General features: G+C 34.5%; 1 protein-coding gene across 1 annotated transcript; it reads right to left on the bottom strand.

Annotated features, from left to right (window-relative positions):
* Nucleotides 1-4,358: 4,358 nt before the first annotated feature.
* On the bottom strand, nt 4,359-14,153 carry LOC123679627 (putative defense protein 1). Its single transcript, XM_045617013.1, has 3 exons — nt 13,876-14,153; nt 10,871-11,084; nt 4,359-4,770 (listed from the first exon to the last, which is right to left on the bottom strand). The coding sequence occupies exons 1-3, from the start codon at nt 14,078-14,080 to the stop codon at nt 4,707-4,709; spliced, it is 483 nt and encodes a 160-aa protein (XP_045472969.1). The 5' UTR covers nt 14,081-14,153; the 3' UTR covers nt 4,359-4,706.
* Between the last annotated feature and the right edge of the window lie 4,166 nt (nt 14,154-18,319).

Genomic DNA, 18,319 nt, shown 5'->3' with positions numbered 1-18,319 from the left:
AGAAAAAGTCAAAATCGAGAGGTGTTGACGAAATTATGCTGCCCATTTAGAGTGCCCTTTATTGTTCATATCATAACTTCATGTAGTGTCAAAAGTTACTGTCCAGAATATGGAAAAAACTATTATTCCACTAATTCCCAAGGATAAAATGGTCAAGGTTTATGAGGACCTTCGACTAATAAGCCTACTACCAACTAACGGTTTTTTTTTTTTCGAGGTATATAACTTTGAGTTGGCATTACTCTTCAAGATGGCGACTGATTTAACAGCTGTCAAGTGATTTATTCTCAGTTTGGTTTGGCAATTCATCATGAATCGGTTCACGTCTAAACAACGCTTGAAAAGATTGCAATTTTATTTCGAAAATTTTGTTTATCGATGAAGCGCACTTCTGGTTAAATGGCTTCTTCGTCAACAAACCAAACTGCCGCATTTGGAGTAAAGCTAATCCTCAAGTGTATGTCGAAACACCGTTACATCCAGAAAAGTGGTTTGGTGCGCTTTATGGGCTGGTGAAATCATTGGTCCGTACTTCTTCAAAAACGATGATGGCCAGAACGTTACAGTGATGGTGAATGGTGATCGCTATAGAGCCATGATTATTAACTTTTTCATTCCTGAATTGAACAACCATGATGTCCAAGAGCTGTGGTTCCAACAAGTCGGCGCAACATGTCACACAGCTCGTGCCACAATCGATTTATTGAAAGACACGTTTGGTGACCGCCTAATTTCACGTTTTGGACCTGTGAATTGGCCCCCAAGATCTTGTGATTTAACACCGCTAGACTACTTTCTGTGCGGCTATGTAAAGTCATTGGTCTATGCGGATAAGCTACAAACCCTTGACCATTTGGAAGACAACATTCGCCGTGTTATTGCCGATATACGGACACAAATGATGGAAAAAGTCATCGAAAATTGGACGTCCATATTGGACTATATCCAAGCCAGTCGTGGCGGTCATATGCCAAAAATCATATTCAAAATGTAATGCCACAAGATTATCTTGCTGATAAATAAAATTCGTTGTTTTATTGCAATTTAAAGTTCTATAGCTCTAAAAAAAACACCCTTTATAACCAAGATTTTAGAGAAGGTACTTGAACACCAGATAAAGGTCCATCTGGATAACTTTTATATTATTCCAGAGCAATCGAGATTTCGGCGGGGTCATAGCTGCGCAACATCATTGCTTGAGGATACTGATGACATTTTGACTGCCACGGATAGGGGACACATAACCACTTTCATTTTGCTAGACTACTCTATTTGATACCCTGGTACATGAGTTTCTGTACGCAATTATGCATTTCGCTGGTTTTTCGTCGAGTGTGATGGCGTTCATAAGAAGCTACCTAAATTTGAGGAATAAGCAGGTGAGAAGATGTGGCGAGGAAATCTATGATCCCTTGCCGATAATAGTTGGCGTGCCGCAAGGATCGATATTGGGGCCCTTATTATTCATTCTTTACACCCATTATATTCGTACATTCCTGAAATACTGTGTTGTGCACTTCTATGCAGACGATACACAGATATAACTTAGTTTACCCGCAGATCAGGCTGAAGCAAGAGTCAACGAGGATCTTCAAATGATGAAATGATGACCTGAGTCGGAGCACTCTATTCAAGAGTGGGAATGAGGTCATTCCGATAGTGACTAGTGTAAAAACCCATATGCTTGTTGTGTACAAAATCTATTATGAGTTTGCGAAGTCTCCATGCCCACAAATGTCTCAAACCTGAACAGGTTTAAATTTTCAGCACTAGTTCTTTACCATCGTATAATCATCACAGCAACTTCTTCATACTTTCACAGGAATATGATATTCGCAATTTGAATATCAGAGCTCGTGAACTTATATCAGCCCCTTCTCATAAGCTTGACCTCTTTGAAAAATCATTTACTTTTTGCGTATGCAAATTGTACAATCAATTCATCCATCTGAAATCATTATCACTACATTATTTTAGAAAACGTATCTGGGACTTGTTCTTCAGTGCCCTGTGAGATAAGTTTTCGGTTTCTCCAAATCATTTTTTTTTATTTTCACTATTGTTCAGAGTACTTACACTTTTTTTTTTGACATAAAAAATAATAATACTCAATTGCTTGTCTGCAAAATTAATATTTGCTGTCAACTGGAGAAAAAATAATTTTACTAGTTTCACCAGTGATTTTATTTTTTTTTCCAGTCGTATTGTAAAAAATCTTTCCGAAAACCTGTCCGCACCCTTGCTAGTGTCCTAACTATCGTTTTCAAATTTTTTTTTTCAAATATACTTCCTATGATAGAGTATCACTGAAACATATTGATTAATAGTGGTTCATCATGCCTTCATTTCAATGAAAAACAATATTGTAAAATTCCCATTAGATTAATATTCAGCGGAGCATCATTTTACTTTTAAATCTCTTCATTACCAAAATCGAAGCAACAAGTGGATCCTCGAAAATCAAATTAATTATAACGAGAATTAAGGGAAAAAAATAGATAGATTTTAAAAATATGCATGACAATTCAGGCATAATCTTCTCTAACAAGATACCTATAATTACAGAAACTGCGAGAAATTTGATATTCTCAAAATTTTTCACAAATTGGCTGTTGTACATGTATAAAATCAGATTACATAACGTAATGTATTCATATAATTAACATTTTTAGTTTCAGATTCTATGAACATTCCAGTTTCCTTTAAGTAATGATTTGATATGGCCCACACTGAATTATACAGGGTGGCCACTTTTTCAATGGGATTGTATTGGTAACTTTTAAACCATAAGAGTTAGAAGGTCGGTCAAATGGAGAAAAAGTTGCATGCATAGAAGCATTATCAAGCAAATCAAACAAATCGAGATTATCAGGGCCGGTTTTCGAGATATCATAAGAAAAGTAAATTATGTCATTTTAATTTTTCTTTTTTTCCGACTTTATTTCAAATATTATCAAAAAATGTTACAGGAATTTTTTATTCGACAGTAAATTATCTTCAATTTGACGTAATCAGATTTCGTATCCAACGTTTCGTACTCTCTGGGCTATCCTCAACCTCATGTTTTTCAATACGGACCTGCATATTTTATGACATTTTTCGAAATAACTTTTAACGCTGGATTCAACGATATATCATACAATGTCATTCAAAGTTGATTTTAGGTGATTTTGACCCTTATCCAAATTTAATGGTGAGTATGTAAGAAAAAACAAGTCTATTAACGATATCAATGTTCTGACCCAAATTCAATTGAACCCAGAAAAAAATCGAGAACTGTGGCCAGTGAATGAATTTTTTCAAAAACTGCTTTAATAAAATAGTCAAGAGACGCGAATACAATGATTTTAAATTTGAATACCAAGCCTTGCAAAAATTATATCGTAATGATCTCAAAATAAAGTTCGATTCTGTAATTTGTTTCAACGATTCAAATGACAAATACAACAATAGTGATACCTCGCGAGAAAATGGAGAATGTTTTGGAAGGTATTCAAGTAGACCAAACAAGCAACTGTATAAGAAGTATGGGTTCCAGAACCGTAAAGTGCAATTTACAAAATGGTGGACATTTCGAACACTTACTTCATTAATTTTCATTTACATTCGAATAATCATTTGATTTTTCTTTCATCAAATGATACTTTCGTTTAATTATTATGAATTGAAATATTCAAATGATTATTATAAAAGAAGAACCAAGAAACCAGTATACTGGTTTCTTGCTTTGATTCTAATATGTTCCATTTAGTTCAAGATGGGTAAGTTGATTTTCTTATCGAAATTTATTGCATATTGCATGTTGTTAATTAAACTAAATGAAGGTAATACAGATCCGACCCAAAGAAAATTGGAAAAGGGTCAAAATCACCTGAAAATCTACTTTGAATGACATTGTATGATATATCGTTGAATTCAGCGTTGAAAGTTATTTCGAAAAATGTCATAAAATATGCAGGTTCGTATTGAAAAAAATGAGGTTGAGGGTGGCCCAGAGAGTACGAAACGTTGGATACGAAATATGATTACGTCAAATTGAGGATAATTTACTGTCGAATAAAAAATTCCTGTAACATTTTTTGATGATATTTGAAATGAAGTGGGAAAAAAAGAAAAATCAAAATGACATAATTTACTTTTCTTATGATATCTCGAAAACCGGCCCTGATAATCTCGATTTGTTTGAACTGCTTGATAATGCTTCTATGCATACAACTTTTTCTCCATTTGACCGACCTTCTAACTCTTATGGTTTAAAAGTTACCAATACAATCCCATTGAAAAAGTGGCCACCCTGTATAAAGCATATTATTTATTTTCGTTTGCATCTAATTGTAGATGAAGGAAAAAATATTAACCAGTTTTATTATCAGATTTTATTTCTTATGCAGATTAAGTTCAAATGGGTAGTACAAAATTTGTTCTTATATTATATTTTCCTATTTTCTGAAATGAAGAGAAGCTCAAAGAAATTTAAAAAATATTTCTAGTGTTCCACTCGTGAGAAATATGTCAATTGTTGATCTTGTGAATTATTGTCTTAAATTGAAACCGATTCTACAAATTGAGTGTGGACTACAACAATCCGTTAGATGATCAATAAATAATAATGAGAATGATTGAAATGGCGGTTTTGAAAATGGTTATATACATTATTGTTCTTCAACAAATGTTTTTTCACTTATATATTATATATATTCTTCTTCTCATTGGTGGACCTGCGACTGTAATTCTGACCAGAATGTTGAGTACTCCTTCAGCACGGTTCCACTGAAACAAAAAAACAAGTGATACCAACATATATGAACACAAAAATATAATATAAATGCACTGATTTGAAGTCAGGAGCACTTGCATGCTTCTTTAATTCTTCATCATCTAACATATAAGTATTTTTGAAAAACTAAAAAGCATATGAAACTAAAAACGCAAGATTGGAAGGTTCAATTTTTCTTTCGATATATGTCATGTAAGATTTACAACATTTTTGTGTGCTGCATCTTCTTGTCATGAACTCAACGCCCCAACATCCTTCTTGCATCTCGGTATTATTGAAACAACCCAGCATATATAAGAAAAAATTCCAAACGAACTGGTTCGGTCTCTAAAAGATTTCTGGGTTTCACATCAGAGTTATCTGATTACTCCGGATAACTTATGTTTATATCAATCAAAAATCGAATATAACAAACATTTGGTCAAAATGATAGCTCGCTGGGTTTTGAAGCTGTCACATATGATGACAAAAGAAGATTCACTTGTTTAAAATTTCGTACAAAATAGTGTTATTATCTTCTAAATACTTATTATTTTTTAATACTTAGTCCACAATCCCAGTTCTCTAAAATAATACAATTGAAGATAGTTCTAAAACCACTACGGGGACAGGCGCTGAAGTATTCTGGACTGGTATCAAATGGTCATCCTTGTTGGGCTGCTGTCTAAGTATCTTTCAGGCAGAGGTACTTGCAATAGAAAGATGTGTAGAAATTAACCTAGCAAGAAATGTGATATTGCGATAAAAATGATAGTCACGCTGCAATCAAAGCAACGAGTTCGCATATATCATGGTATTAAAGTGCCGAATTAAACTCATTGAAATAAGCAAGAATAACAAGATCTCGTTATTCTGAGTTCCCAGCCAATCGAGAATTGAAGGGAATGAAGAGGCCAAAATACTTGCAAGAAATGGAGCACAAACTCCTTTTATTGACCTGAAACCTTTCTGTGATATAGGCATTTGCCTATACCACATAAATACCACATGTAAATTGGTACATACAAGGAATAGTTTCAGGAGGAGAAAAAAAACCGGAATAGAAACTCTCTGGCGGAATCTTCCTGAATTGGATAATTCCAAAAAGGTTCTTAGAAACTCTGACACTGCAAGATCCAAGAAGTATCTAGATCCCAGCAAGAACAAATCACATATCCCCACTGGATTCGTTACAGGACAGTATCGCCTTAGGAAACACCTCATGAAGATGGGTCTAGCAGAAATGACCTCCGGATCATCTGGTGACGGAATGCCTCGCCATCACTAGACATCGCAAAATCTGCTTTGGACAAGAAATTTGTGAAAGTGATGAAGTAGCCTCCTTGAAGCCATCCCAGATACTGTAGTTCATTAGAACTCTGGAACTAGGAGGCGAGCTGTAGATCACGCTGTGGTGAGAAGAGCTCTGATGGGGGCACATTAGACCATTAAGTCGCACTGCAACGGACCCCCATAATTAAATCTAAATCTTTCTCACTTTTTTGCTAACTATCAAAAATCTATGTTTCATGTTTTTGAAAATTTTTAGGTGCCTAATTTTTTTCTCCAACGATTTCAAAGGTTCAGTAAGGAACATAATAAAGTAAATGGGCAGGAATTGTCAGGATAGACTAAAATCATTATAGAAATTAAAAATAGTTATTGGACCAATGAATTGCCTCCGATTAATTTCACCATTCATGAAAAGATTGGAAAATAATTTCCTCAACATCTCATATTCTCGAAATTTCAGAAGTTAATTCGTTACATACATCAATTACAAATTTGATGAATTACTGTTGTTTAAATGATATATAACGACCAATTAGTTAATCTTACCCTTCTAAAATTCCATGCGATATTATTCGAGAGTATCGATTCATGTCAGAAAATTATACTCTATAATTGATTAATAATTAGTGTGATAGACTTATTAATTGCCAAAATTTCGAGAATGTTAGGTGTCTATTTCAACCTGAATTATAGATTGGTAGGAATATATCAACTAACTTTCATAAAATGATATGAAAGATATCAAATCGAATATTTTTCATACTGAATTATTCCGTATGTACTATATTCTCGTACAAGTACAAGTTATTCACGAATTGCTCTTTCTTTCTCTGCTCCACTCGAAATTAGGTTGAGTTCAACACTGCCTCCAACTTGAGTTTTAAAAATGAATATTCCAGAAGGATTTGCCGTGTATTGCCCAAATATAACTATGTAACGATGATAGCTATGGAGTAGCGTTTTTGGCCAGTGAGTTTCTTATAAAAATTGGCCCTCAGACACCGACATCAGTTTTTGTCCATCTAGTTCAGAAATAGTACTTCTCATCCAAAAGTATCCAATTTGGTGGTGTACAACTTTGTTTCCAACATTTTGAAATAGATGGCTGTAGCGGTAAGTGGTAGTCGAAATAAATAGATCGTAAGTGTCTTACAATAAGCTTAGGTATTTGTAAACATAACGCCATCGAAATATTCGTCGATTTATGTCTGCATCATAACGTTATTCTCGATTAAACATGTCAGCTTACAAGCCAAATTCAAGTCATTTGCAAGAGGTTTCAATTTTCTGCTTTAATATGAAGATATCTTGGGCTGAGGTTCATCGAATGCTTTTAAATAACTATGGTGAGGCCGCTATTAGTGAGAGAACGTGCCGAGAGTGGTTTCAACGCTTCAACAATGGTGATTTTTGACGTCAAAGACCAGCATGGCGGTGGAAGATAGAGGTTTTCGAAGATGCAGAATTGGAGGCATTACTTGATTCATGTCAAATGCAACAAGAATAGGCAGAATCATTGCAAGTGACGCAACAAGCCATTTCAAAACGCCTGAAAGTCATGGGAATTATTCAGAAACAAGGAAATATGAAGCCGATAGAAGTTGAACGGCGTTTGTTTGCTTGTGAACGGATGCTTGCAAAGCAAAGACGGAAGGGATTTCAACATCTCATTGTGACTAGAGACGAACAATGGGTTCATTTTGATAATCCCAAGCGCAGAAAATCATGGGGATATCCCGATCATGCTTCCACGTCGACGGTCAAACCGAATATTAACGGTTCCAAGGTCATGCTCAGTATTTGGTGGGACCAGCTCGGTGTAGTGTATTATGAGTTATTAAAAACAACTGAAACGAAACAATGACAGGCGATCGTTATCGAACGCAATTAATGGGTTTGAGCCGAGCATTGAAAGACAAACGGCCGCAATACAACGACAGACATGATGAAGTGATTTTACAGCATGACAATTCTCGACCCCATGTTGCGAAAATGGTCAAGACATATTTGGAAACGTTGAAATGAGAAGTCCTACCGCATCTGCCATAATCTCCAGACGTTGCTCCCTCGGACTATCACTAGTTTCGATCAATGGCACATGGCCTGGCTGACCAGCACTTCCGGTCTTATGAAGAAGTGGAAAATTAAATCGATTCGTGGATCGCTTCAAAAGATGACCTGTTTTTTCAACACGGGATTCGTCCGCTGCCCGAAAGATGAGAGAAAGTAGTGGCCAGCGATATATAATACTTTCAATCATGAATGGATAACCATTTTTTATAGTAAAAACTCCAATTTCGGAAAAACCGGCGGAAGCAGAGTTATACGCCTATGTAATATCAATGAATAAAAATACAAAAGCTTCGCGCCTTACAGGAAATACGGTTTGAAAAAGAGTTTCATGTCGACACGAATCCAAATTATGCGCATCCCTTAGGATTTTCCCTCACTTGCGATATTCCCTTTGTAGGCTAAATCAGAAGGGACCACTTTTCATTTATAATTCCTGAGGGTCATTATTCGGCGAGATAATGAAAGGACATCCGGACTACCTAGAGGAATCTAATTTGGTTATCCCTACTCCCAATACAGCCAACGTTATACATATTAACGTAGCTGAAATGATTGATTCTGCATAATTGATCAACAAGAAACCGAGTGACGGAAAACGTTAGATCAATACACATCAGCAGATGGGTAATCAAACGTTCTTCTCTGATGATTCAGTAGAGAAGACATGTATTAATTTCTTAATAGAAAAAGGAAATTAAGTGACTGTCGGGTTATTGTAGTCTTTGTGACTTACTTTCATTCTTTTTCATTCGATTGACCAGAAAGTTTCGGCTATTGAATTCAGGGAAATTTATTTATTCTGAAGGGTTTTCCAATGACAGGGTTCATTCTGAAATAATGAAGAACGAGGATGTTTTAACCCTTATCCACCGTAGTCCAAAAACAGTAACACTTTCACAGTTGTGTGGTCTGCAAAATCGCAAATACCTACAAATGCAAATATAAAAATAGTTAAAGTTGATATTTTTATGGAAATAACTGTATTCATTCATGGTTTGCTTTCCATTAAAAGAATAAACTATGTTGTTTGTCTTTATTTGATTTCAAAATTGCACAATAAGAAAGAAATATGTTGAATGTTATTTCAGTCTATATTCTCAGGACCTCCAATTTTTATCCAACTAACAGAAAACGCATTTTAGAATTAACAAAATATAATTTTTTTCTCAAAAAAAGGAATATCACGAATAACAAAATGAAAAATCGTTCATATCAACATAAGAAAAATCGAGAATTGCTCAAATATTATGCCCACAATTTTTAAAAATTTTTCTAGCATCAAGTTTTTTGCAAAATACGAAAAGTTACCAAAAAATATATTTTCATTTGAAAATTTGAAATATTTACTTTCTTCCATGTAGATTTTTATTTGAGAAAATTATGTGAAAATTCCATAAAAATGGGTGATTTGTAAGAAGAAATATCTCTAATTTCGTCTTGAACTGAGCAACCACGTGGTGGAGTTCCCTCTTAAGGTCTTGAATCTATCGTAGAGCATTAGCATAGACCTTATCTTTCACGTGGCCACAGAGAAAAAAGTCTAAAGGTGTTGAATCACAGGATATCGGTGATAAATTGTGATCATCTCTTTGAGAATAACACGGCAGAAAACTTTTCTTGCAAAATTGAAATTGTTTGTTTTGAAGTTGTTCCATCCTCATTTTTCAATAAGTAAAATCCAATCCCAGCATCAGCCCAATAACTGCAAAAACACGTTGACGATGGAGAGCCTTTTCAACAATCATTCTTGGATTTTCCAAGTCCTAAAGGCGGCAATTATGCTTAGTGCTTAGTACCGTAGCCTTCTATGTATGTGAAAATGTGCCTCATCACTAGAGATGTATTTGCGATGAAAATCTGGATCATTTTGATGAATTTCAAGAACGCAATCAGCGAATATCGATCATTTTGGGTTCTTGTATTGATTAATTTTAAGTGCCTTAAGTCTTTATGCCAATTGTTGTTTGTGGAATGCCTAATTCCCAAGATCGACAAGAAATCGACAAACCAGGGATTTCGTCAAAACTACGGACTACAGCAGCAATATTCTCAGTTGTTTTTAAGCGACGCACACGGTTTTGATTTTTCACATCCCTAACTAACCAAACAGCCCAAATTTTTCCACCAGTTTCAGTATTGCCGGTCGAGAAGGTGCTTCACGATGACCCAAAAGTGCTTTACTATGCTAACTGTGACTGCAAAATGATTACGATTGTCGTAGAGATTTTAAACAATGTCAATTGTTCCATTTTTAGTGATTGCGTAGTTTTTGAGTGTCAAACATCAGAACATGGCAGCTTCAAAAGTGGCAGCTGTCTAGATAGCGGGCTTTTCAGTATGATACCTCTCATTGGAAAACTCTTTACATGTAAAATAACAACTAAAAAAAAATTTCTAAAGAATCATATCATCAGAACCTTTCGTCTAGATGGACAAATTGTCAAAAATGGATGAATATATCTCATATATTCCTTCATTCAGTTCTGTGGTCTCCAACGGCGCGAAAAACGTGCAGAAAAACTGACGCCTTTTCCCGATTCTTTTCCTTTTCATCAACTGAATAGGTATAAGCTTTCGCCTAAGACTCCTTGCAGTTATACTGATGGGAGCTTTTGTTTATGAAAATCAAATTTGTAACTATTTTTGAGCATAGAGATTCACGAAACTACAAATAACAATTCTACTATTCCATACTATTAACCACAGTTTTCTTTTTCATTCCTGATCTCATTACATTGACAAACTTACGTGAAATAGACCTGTCCACCTCTAGAATCGGAAGGAGCCTGCCACAACAAAGTGGCCTGAGCTTTAGGTTTTGGATCAGCATGCGTGATAGCGCTGCATTCTGGATGAACCTTGGTATTAGGACTCTGTATCCAGCCACCCAACCAGTTATTGGTGGCGGCATCTCTCGCTTGTATCAGGAACCCTTTGAATGTATCTCTCCCCTGAATAGTAACTGATAAAAAAAATGAATTAAAAATGTTTGCAACAAACGGTTTATAAATGTCAACACCTTTTTTTTGTGTGCTCGTTCTCCGAACAGATCTATCTAGAATTTTTATATTTGCAAATTTGAAATGTCATATTGACTATTGATTTATTTCTTTCAACTGAAATCCTTGCTTACTACAAGGTGCAAAAATACTATATTCACATCTGGAATGCTTGATAGTTGATAGTAGATACTCTACTATAGAAGTATGGTATAATATATCCAAAATCAAGCAAGAATATGTCGATTATTCGAGGGTTTTCCAAGTTTCCAGAAATTCCCTTGGGGCCAGTGAATTTATTGCCTTACAATACTTTAAAAAAACTCCGGTATTTAGCGGATCGCGATATCCGTATCAAAGGGACATCTGGCCAAGCGTTTTTATGGACTAGTTCAAGTGACTTTGGATGTAATACACCTACTGTTTCCAATACCTATATGAATTCCTTCAAAATTTTATCATTTCATCCTATTCCTTCATAACCATATCATATATTAAATTTTAAAAGATCGATGAGATATGAAATTCTTGGTAAATTTTATGCAAATAGTTCACCGAATTTCTCAGAAATAACTTTTATAGTTTCCATGACGATCTCGGCTTAGCATACGATTTTTTGACGTATATTTTATTCCTTATTGGGATTTCACACATTCCGAATATTCCATCTCGTATGATCATTTTATATTGGAATATTTTTTCTTAGAAATTACCAGAGCCATTTGCATAAAAATTTCCAAAATAATTTGGTGCCTCATTATCTCCATCAAAACAGATCCAAATGTTTCAAATGTTCGAATCAGGAAAAAAAACTTACATAACTTTAGGTCAGAGAAAATTATTATGAAATTGAGAACATTTATTACGACCAACATACATACAGGCTATTGAATCTAAAATATTTCAGAATTCAGAGTATTCGAATTTCAGAATTCACCATTCAGAACCATTGAAAAATGATGAAAGCTGTGGCATGAAGTAAGAAGATTTTGCCCGATTTTACTGATTCATATTCATGTAAATCTTTTCAAGAGATTTCGCAAAAATAAACCGAATGAAATGAGTAATCATTAGATACTTAATTAACTGTAATGTGACATGCTATGAAAAAATAGAATTACCTGATAGTTTCAATACAATATAATTATCTTTTTTTGAATAATTATTATAGTTAAAATTATATGGTTAGGATCATTGAAATCAGGCGACCAATTTGAACAGAGCAAACATTTTGTTTATATGTTTAGACAAAAAAATTAATTTAGTCCAATGAAGATGATTTGTTGGAGCACAGATATTATCGAAAATTAACAGTAAAACTATATTGAATAATGAATGTAATCTAAGAAAGAACTACAAGCGTTGAAGTCTAACATGAACATATTTGCTCAAGGACGTGAAATCAACAAATTTTCCTCTTTGTGTGCCAATTTCTCTTTTTCGGATGAAATAGAATTTTCTATTGAAATTAACAAATGTTCGAATAGTGAATACTCTTCTCTTCTCAAGAATTCATCACTTCCCGATGATAATGTCCCTGTATAGTATATCCAAAGTCACTTGGAGGAAGCCAGAATATTTCAATTATGCAAGGGTTGTCCAAGTTTCCAGAAATTCTTTTGGGGCAAGTGAATTTATTGCCTAACAATACTTTCAAATAAACTCCGGTAGCGGGTCATAGTATCTACATCAAAGAGACATCTAGCCAAGCGTTTTTATGGGCTAGTTCAAGTGACTTTGGATATATACTATAAATTGACATTTTTTGAACCCCCTGCAGATCGCCGAAAAGTTTGGGAACAAAAAACAGTCCGTTCTCCTTAAAATGTTAAAAATGTTAAAATATTTTCCCGTGAAAAAAGCTGCAGAGTGAAACTTTAGGATGATAATCCATTTCGCTGAACTTCTCATTCCTATCACACAAAATTTCAATGAAACCTGATGGAAAAATCCTGAAATATCGATATAATTTTTTTTTTGATTCAGTCCAATGAAACGAATATTGGCGTAAACATTAATTGTTCTATTTCGCAACTTATTTTTGAATTCGATCGAATGCATATTTGTTCAATTATCGCGAAAATAACAAAATTTCATATGAGTTCAACTTGGCAAACATTACAGCCTTACAGACATCATTGAATTTGGCCTTGAATTCTTCATCAGTGAGTCGAAACCAGTCATTGGGGTTCACTTTCAACTCGAAACACTGAAATAACAGGCACTCCGACAAGATTATAGTCCTCTGTTTCCATGAAAAAAGGACGCAAATACTATTGCCAATAAAATATTGATATCCTTTGAAATGAATATAATCAGGCAATCTTTAAAATTTGTAATATTAGATTCATCAGAGATGAATTGTATGGTATCGGTTACCTATGGTACGATATATCATAATAAACAAATAATCAACATTCGCCAATTACTTTTTTTTTCAAAAGTGCATTCTGAACGTACTAACAGGATATATTAAATTCCAATTATACTTATTGCAAATCTCCGTGTTGGTCATTAATAATATTACGACTGATACAATTCTCATAAAAATTGCAAACATTATGATAACCTTAAATCAACATTTCAGTTCTTGAACTTTCAAACCGTAAAAAAAATCAGATAAATCGTTCCTTCCTCAACACCTTGAAAAACTTAAAGTACCTACGACTACGAGGGACTTTCCAGAAACAATAAAATGGCGTTTCATTTCGAAAACAAATGATGATGAAATATTGAAACTTTATACAAACTAACCTGTTATTTGTGATCCAGGACCATAATTAGAACTAGACTGGATAATTTGGTAAGGACTTGTATGAGGTGGTTGGGATCGAGCTTGTCCATGGTAAGGCTGGTTTGCTCGTGGTTTTACACAAGCATCAACAGGAGCACCATCAGGGAAAGCACTCACCACTACAAGAAAAAAATTGAGAACCGTTATAAAAACTAGCTTAGACATTTTCGATGTCTTTCTTTCGCGGTCTCTTCTTTAGATTGGCGATTTGCTGAATGATTGGTTTCCGCTAAAAAGAGTTAAGATATGTTTTAGAATGAAGAAATAATGTAGGTTAAACTCAGGTACGTACTTAGTACTACTTTGGTTTCAGTGAGAGACTTTTGAATCTATATTATAGCAGAATGTGATTTGTATTTTTTATACTTTTATCCAATTATAAAATTTAATTTATCTACAGAAAAAAATTTCTGAACCTTTCGAAAGTGTCGTCATATGAATATTATATTCTATATTATATTATATTCTCATATTTCAATTTCTATTCTAAGTTGGTCTGAAACAAGTTATTTCCATCAAAGTAGCTGAAGCTTTCGAAATATTTTTGTTTTTGCACATATTAGTGGATTCAGCTATCTAATGCTTTTTCCATGAATGAGAATAATTTCAACAATAAACTTCGGGCTCAAAACTTACCATTTGACTGAAATGAGGTTGTTCCAAAAGTTAATTGGTCTCATGGGCGCCCGCAGAAATTTTTCTCAGGGGGGGCAGAATGAAAATTATTGAAAAACGATAAGGCGTCCATGATTGTCATTGAAAACCGGAATATTGTTGTGAATCCATTACTTTCCTTTTTACCTTGCCCTTTGGATTGAGAAAGTTATATTTAGGGTGTTGTGCTGAAACATGAGACAATCAGAATCTCAGGGGGGGGCCATGGACCCCCCTTGGCCTCCCCCTGCGGGCGCCCATGATTGGTCTTTGTGAATCCAGATTCTCGAAGTTGAGGTATGGTATCTATTGAAAGATATCGTTGAAAGGGTTTACACTTAATTGGGTATGAAAAACGGTAAGAAAGATTTCTAAGAAGGAAAAAAAAAGATCTTTCGAACTTCGAGTAATCAATAAAGATGTTGTGACAAATGCTAGTGGCAATTGAGATAGGACAACATTTGGAAAATGGTTGGTGAAGTTCTGTATGGTTTTTTTGGACAACCGCTGCCTCCACTTTTTAATCTATTCCACAACCTCGAACAACCTTGACGAAGTGTAATATAATACATCGAAAACTTTGAGAATAGTGAAAATATCGAAATCGTCATTACTGGATTTCAGAAATATTTCAGTAAAAATTGCATGAAACTCCTATGAATAGAAAAAACTCTAACCAAAATTTCAATAGTTCACAATTTGAAATGAATACAAAAATGTTACTGTATTAAAAATTGTTAAAAGCAATGTCTTGTTGTCGGGAGCTTTTAAACTCTCGTTTAATCATGTACCTATTGCACCCTTGGAGGCGATCTTCCTGAAATTCGGAATGAACATTCGACAAATACTTGTACATACTAAATTGCAACCTAGTCAGCGATCTGTTCGGGGAACGATCACCCAAAAGTTAGAGAATAGCACTGATTCAGCAGCAGATGTATTATGTTCGAGTTTTCTCCTTCTCAAAAAATTTTGCACCAGGCCCGAGATTGTTATTTTATATCTATAGTAAAAATTTCAACATGGTCGGATATGAAATATTGAGTTTTTCTTATATTCTGCTTGCTTTCTCAGGTTTTGGATGAGGCTTGAAATTGTGAGTTTTCAATTCACATCTAAATTCAAAATCTCGAGCGAATCTCTAGTTTCTCAAAGTCTGAACGGTTAGTATTCAGATTCCCTATAGTCAGATTCAACCTCCTAAAAAAGTTCACTGCTTCATTTGAAATCCAAAACTCTCTTGGAGTTCTAATTTCTACGTTGTTTTGTTCAAGAGTCCCCCGATTTCAGCTTATCAGTGTAGAAGAGAAAACCTTACTTCATCTTGGATGGCTAGAAGAAAATATTTTGTTACTGTATACATTCCACCCAATAGTTTACTCTGAAATTTCGATATAATGCTGTGAAGCAGCATTGAAATTGATAAAATTAATGTGGAAGTATCGTGTAAACTATAAACTTTCTAGGAATAACAATATTTACAAGGGTGGGGTTTGTGGTACACGGTATACAAAATTGATTTACATCCAACAGAAATGTCTTCCATGTATCGGCTTCTCTTCCATATCTAAGTTTTTCATGGATTATTTGGTGGTGATATGAAAAATGTTCGTTGTGAAGTTGTAAAAGTGTTGATTCGTCTGTTTCACACAACGTTTTATTTCTGGGGTACATGCTTGGTCCCTGAAATATCTTCGAAGGCTTTCTATTCGCCCATTCCTTGACGTCCAGCAAACCCTTCATTCCTTGGCGGTGTTGTCCTCTCCACGCTGCTTCTTAATTGGTGCGTGTTTGCTTTTATCATCAAAGTTGCATGTTTTCGATATCTGTTGTATCCCATGGAATTAAACCGAGAAGGAATGTTAGGATTGCACATGCATTTATATTGATGGCTATCGTTGTACTTATTGGACTCATCCAGTTCAAATACCACCTCTACTTCCTTCGAGAAAAGCCACAAGTTTGACCATAATCTGCAGGTGATTATTTTTGGCTGATAATGGAAGGTGAGAACTGCTATTAGCTCTGATGTTGAAACTTTTTTTTAGTAGCATTCAGTTGTTTAGAGAAGGGGTTCATTATCAAGTAGAACCATAAAGAACTCAAAGAATCTACCTGGAAAATTCCCTTCCTAATAGGAATCTGCTTAGTTGTTCTGTAAAAAGTTCGAAGTTCTACAATTGCACATTGCAAACTTCAAGAGTTATTATTATTGAGAGCTATCAAGGAATGCATTTGTTTTAGTTAGCTACATCATTTCGTCTCGATCTCTGTAAATTTCGAATTTTTAGCCGATAATAGTCTGAAACGATAAAGTTCGACTTACTAATGAAATCCGTTATCGAGTTCAATTTTGTATACCTGGTTGACTTTGAACACTATAGTTTCCAAAAGAAAAATTGTTCAAACTTCATATCTTCAGGACTATTCGAAATTTTTAAAATTAATGAGCGAACTCCATACAATAGTTCCAATGGTATGGTACCGGGGTTGAATAAGGTATATTAAAAAAAATACCCTTATTTTTGAATGAAAAATAAGGCTTTAATTACCATAAGAACCTCCCAACCAAGCTCCCGGAACTTCTGGTGGTGTTGTCCTCTATTGGCCAAAGCTAATCGCTTCTGGGCGATTGCTTCCTTCAGATGGTTGTGGACCTTGCTGTTCCGAATTAAAAGTTTATAGTAGATCATTCCCTTCCAATATCACCAAACACACAGCAAAACCTTCCTGGCTGTCAATCTTAGCTTGACAACCGTTTCCGCCGGCTCACCGCATTTCGATTCCTACCGTTTTTACTTGACGTTGTCGTAAGTGGATGGAAATTCGGTCCATAAGGTTTTTTTTGTGTAAAGTCGTGTGGTACCTATACATCAAGTTTCTTCTTGAGACCATCCTTATGCAAATGGTTCTAAAAGTTTTTTGTACAATCTTAGTTCTTAGGCAGTCGTCTTTTCTTCGCATTATATGGCCAAAGTATTCTCAAAATAAAGAATTTCACATCCTGATTCTTTCAATACTAAAGTTGCAATAGATTTGTTTTCAGATAGGAAATATTCATTTCAAGCTACATTCAAAATTTCATGTTGATGTAGTCACCAGAACCATTGAAATTCAAGAGTAATAAAAACAAACTAAATATTTCCGTTAAAACAGATTTGTCCATGTTGAAATTACTTTGTTAACAAAATAAATACTCTTTCAAAGCTGTTATGTCATCAAACCCATGAAATTTTATTTCTATTCCTCACTTCAATATTTAATATAATTACCTACTCAAAATCATCTGTACATCTGCAAATATACAATTTCATTCTTGGATTAATATTCATATACAAGCAACATTTACAATACTCCCAAAATTTCAAATATTTGAATCGAATGTCTTCATTAAAACAGGGAATACCTATACATTCAAATCCTTCACGAAAATTTCCATTCTCAAATGTTTCCCATCAGTCGAGATATAAGGAATCATAACACTTTATAATTTTGCAGGTGTCATTTGGACGAACCTTAGTATATTGCAAATAAAATTCAGGTTATTTAACCAGCTGTTGCGAAAACAACATCATAACTTAGGCAAGCAAAAACGTTCAATTCGTAACGCTTTTTCCAAATGGTTTTATATTTGATGTTGATGAGATGATTTTTCATATAATCTTTAGTCCTTTGACTGATACTTGGAAACCTTTGTTACCTGTTGAGATCAATTCTATATCCATCAGTTCATTAAGTGATTCATAAATA

This window comes from Harmonia axyridis, chromosome 1 (assembly GCF_914767665.1).
Source record: "Harmonia axyridis chromosome 1, icHarAxyr1.1, whole genome shotgun sequence".
In the NCBI taxonomy this organism is placed as follows: Eukaryota; Metazoa; Arthropoda; class Insecta; order Coleoptera; family Coccinellidae; genus Harmonia; species Harmonia axyridis.
This window is presented reverse-complemented; position numbering and strand designations above follow the sequence as displayed.

Excerpts from the sequence above, each read along its gene's own strand:
- LOC123679627 (XM_045617013.1), bottom strand. The coding sequence starts at position 14,080 with ATGTCTAAGCTAGTTTTTATAACGGTTCTCAATTTTTTTCTTGTAGTG. Across the intron at positions 11,085-13,875 it reads TCCTGGATCACAAATAACAG|TTACTATTCAGGGGAGAGAT; the intron begins GTTAGTTTGTAT and ends TTTTTTTATCAG. Across the intron at positions 4,771-10,870 it reads GGTGGACAGGTCTATTTCAC|TGGAACCGTGCTGAAGGAGT; the intron begins GTAAGTTTGTCA and ends TTTTTGTTTCAG.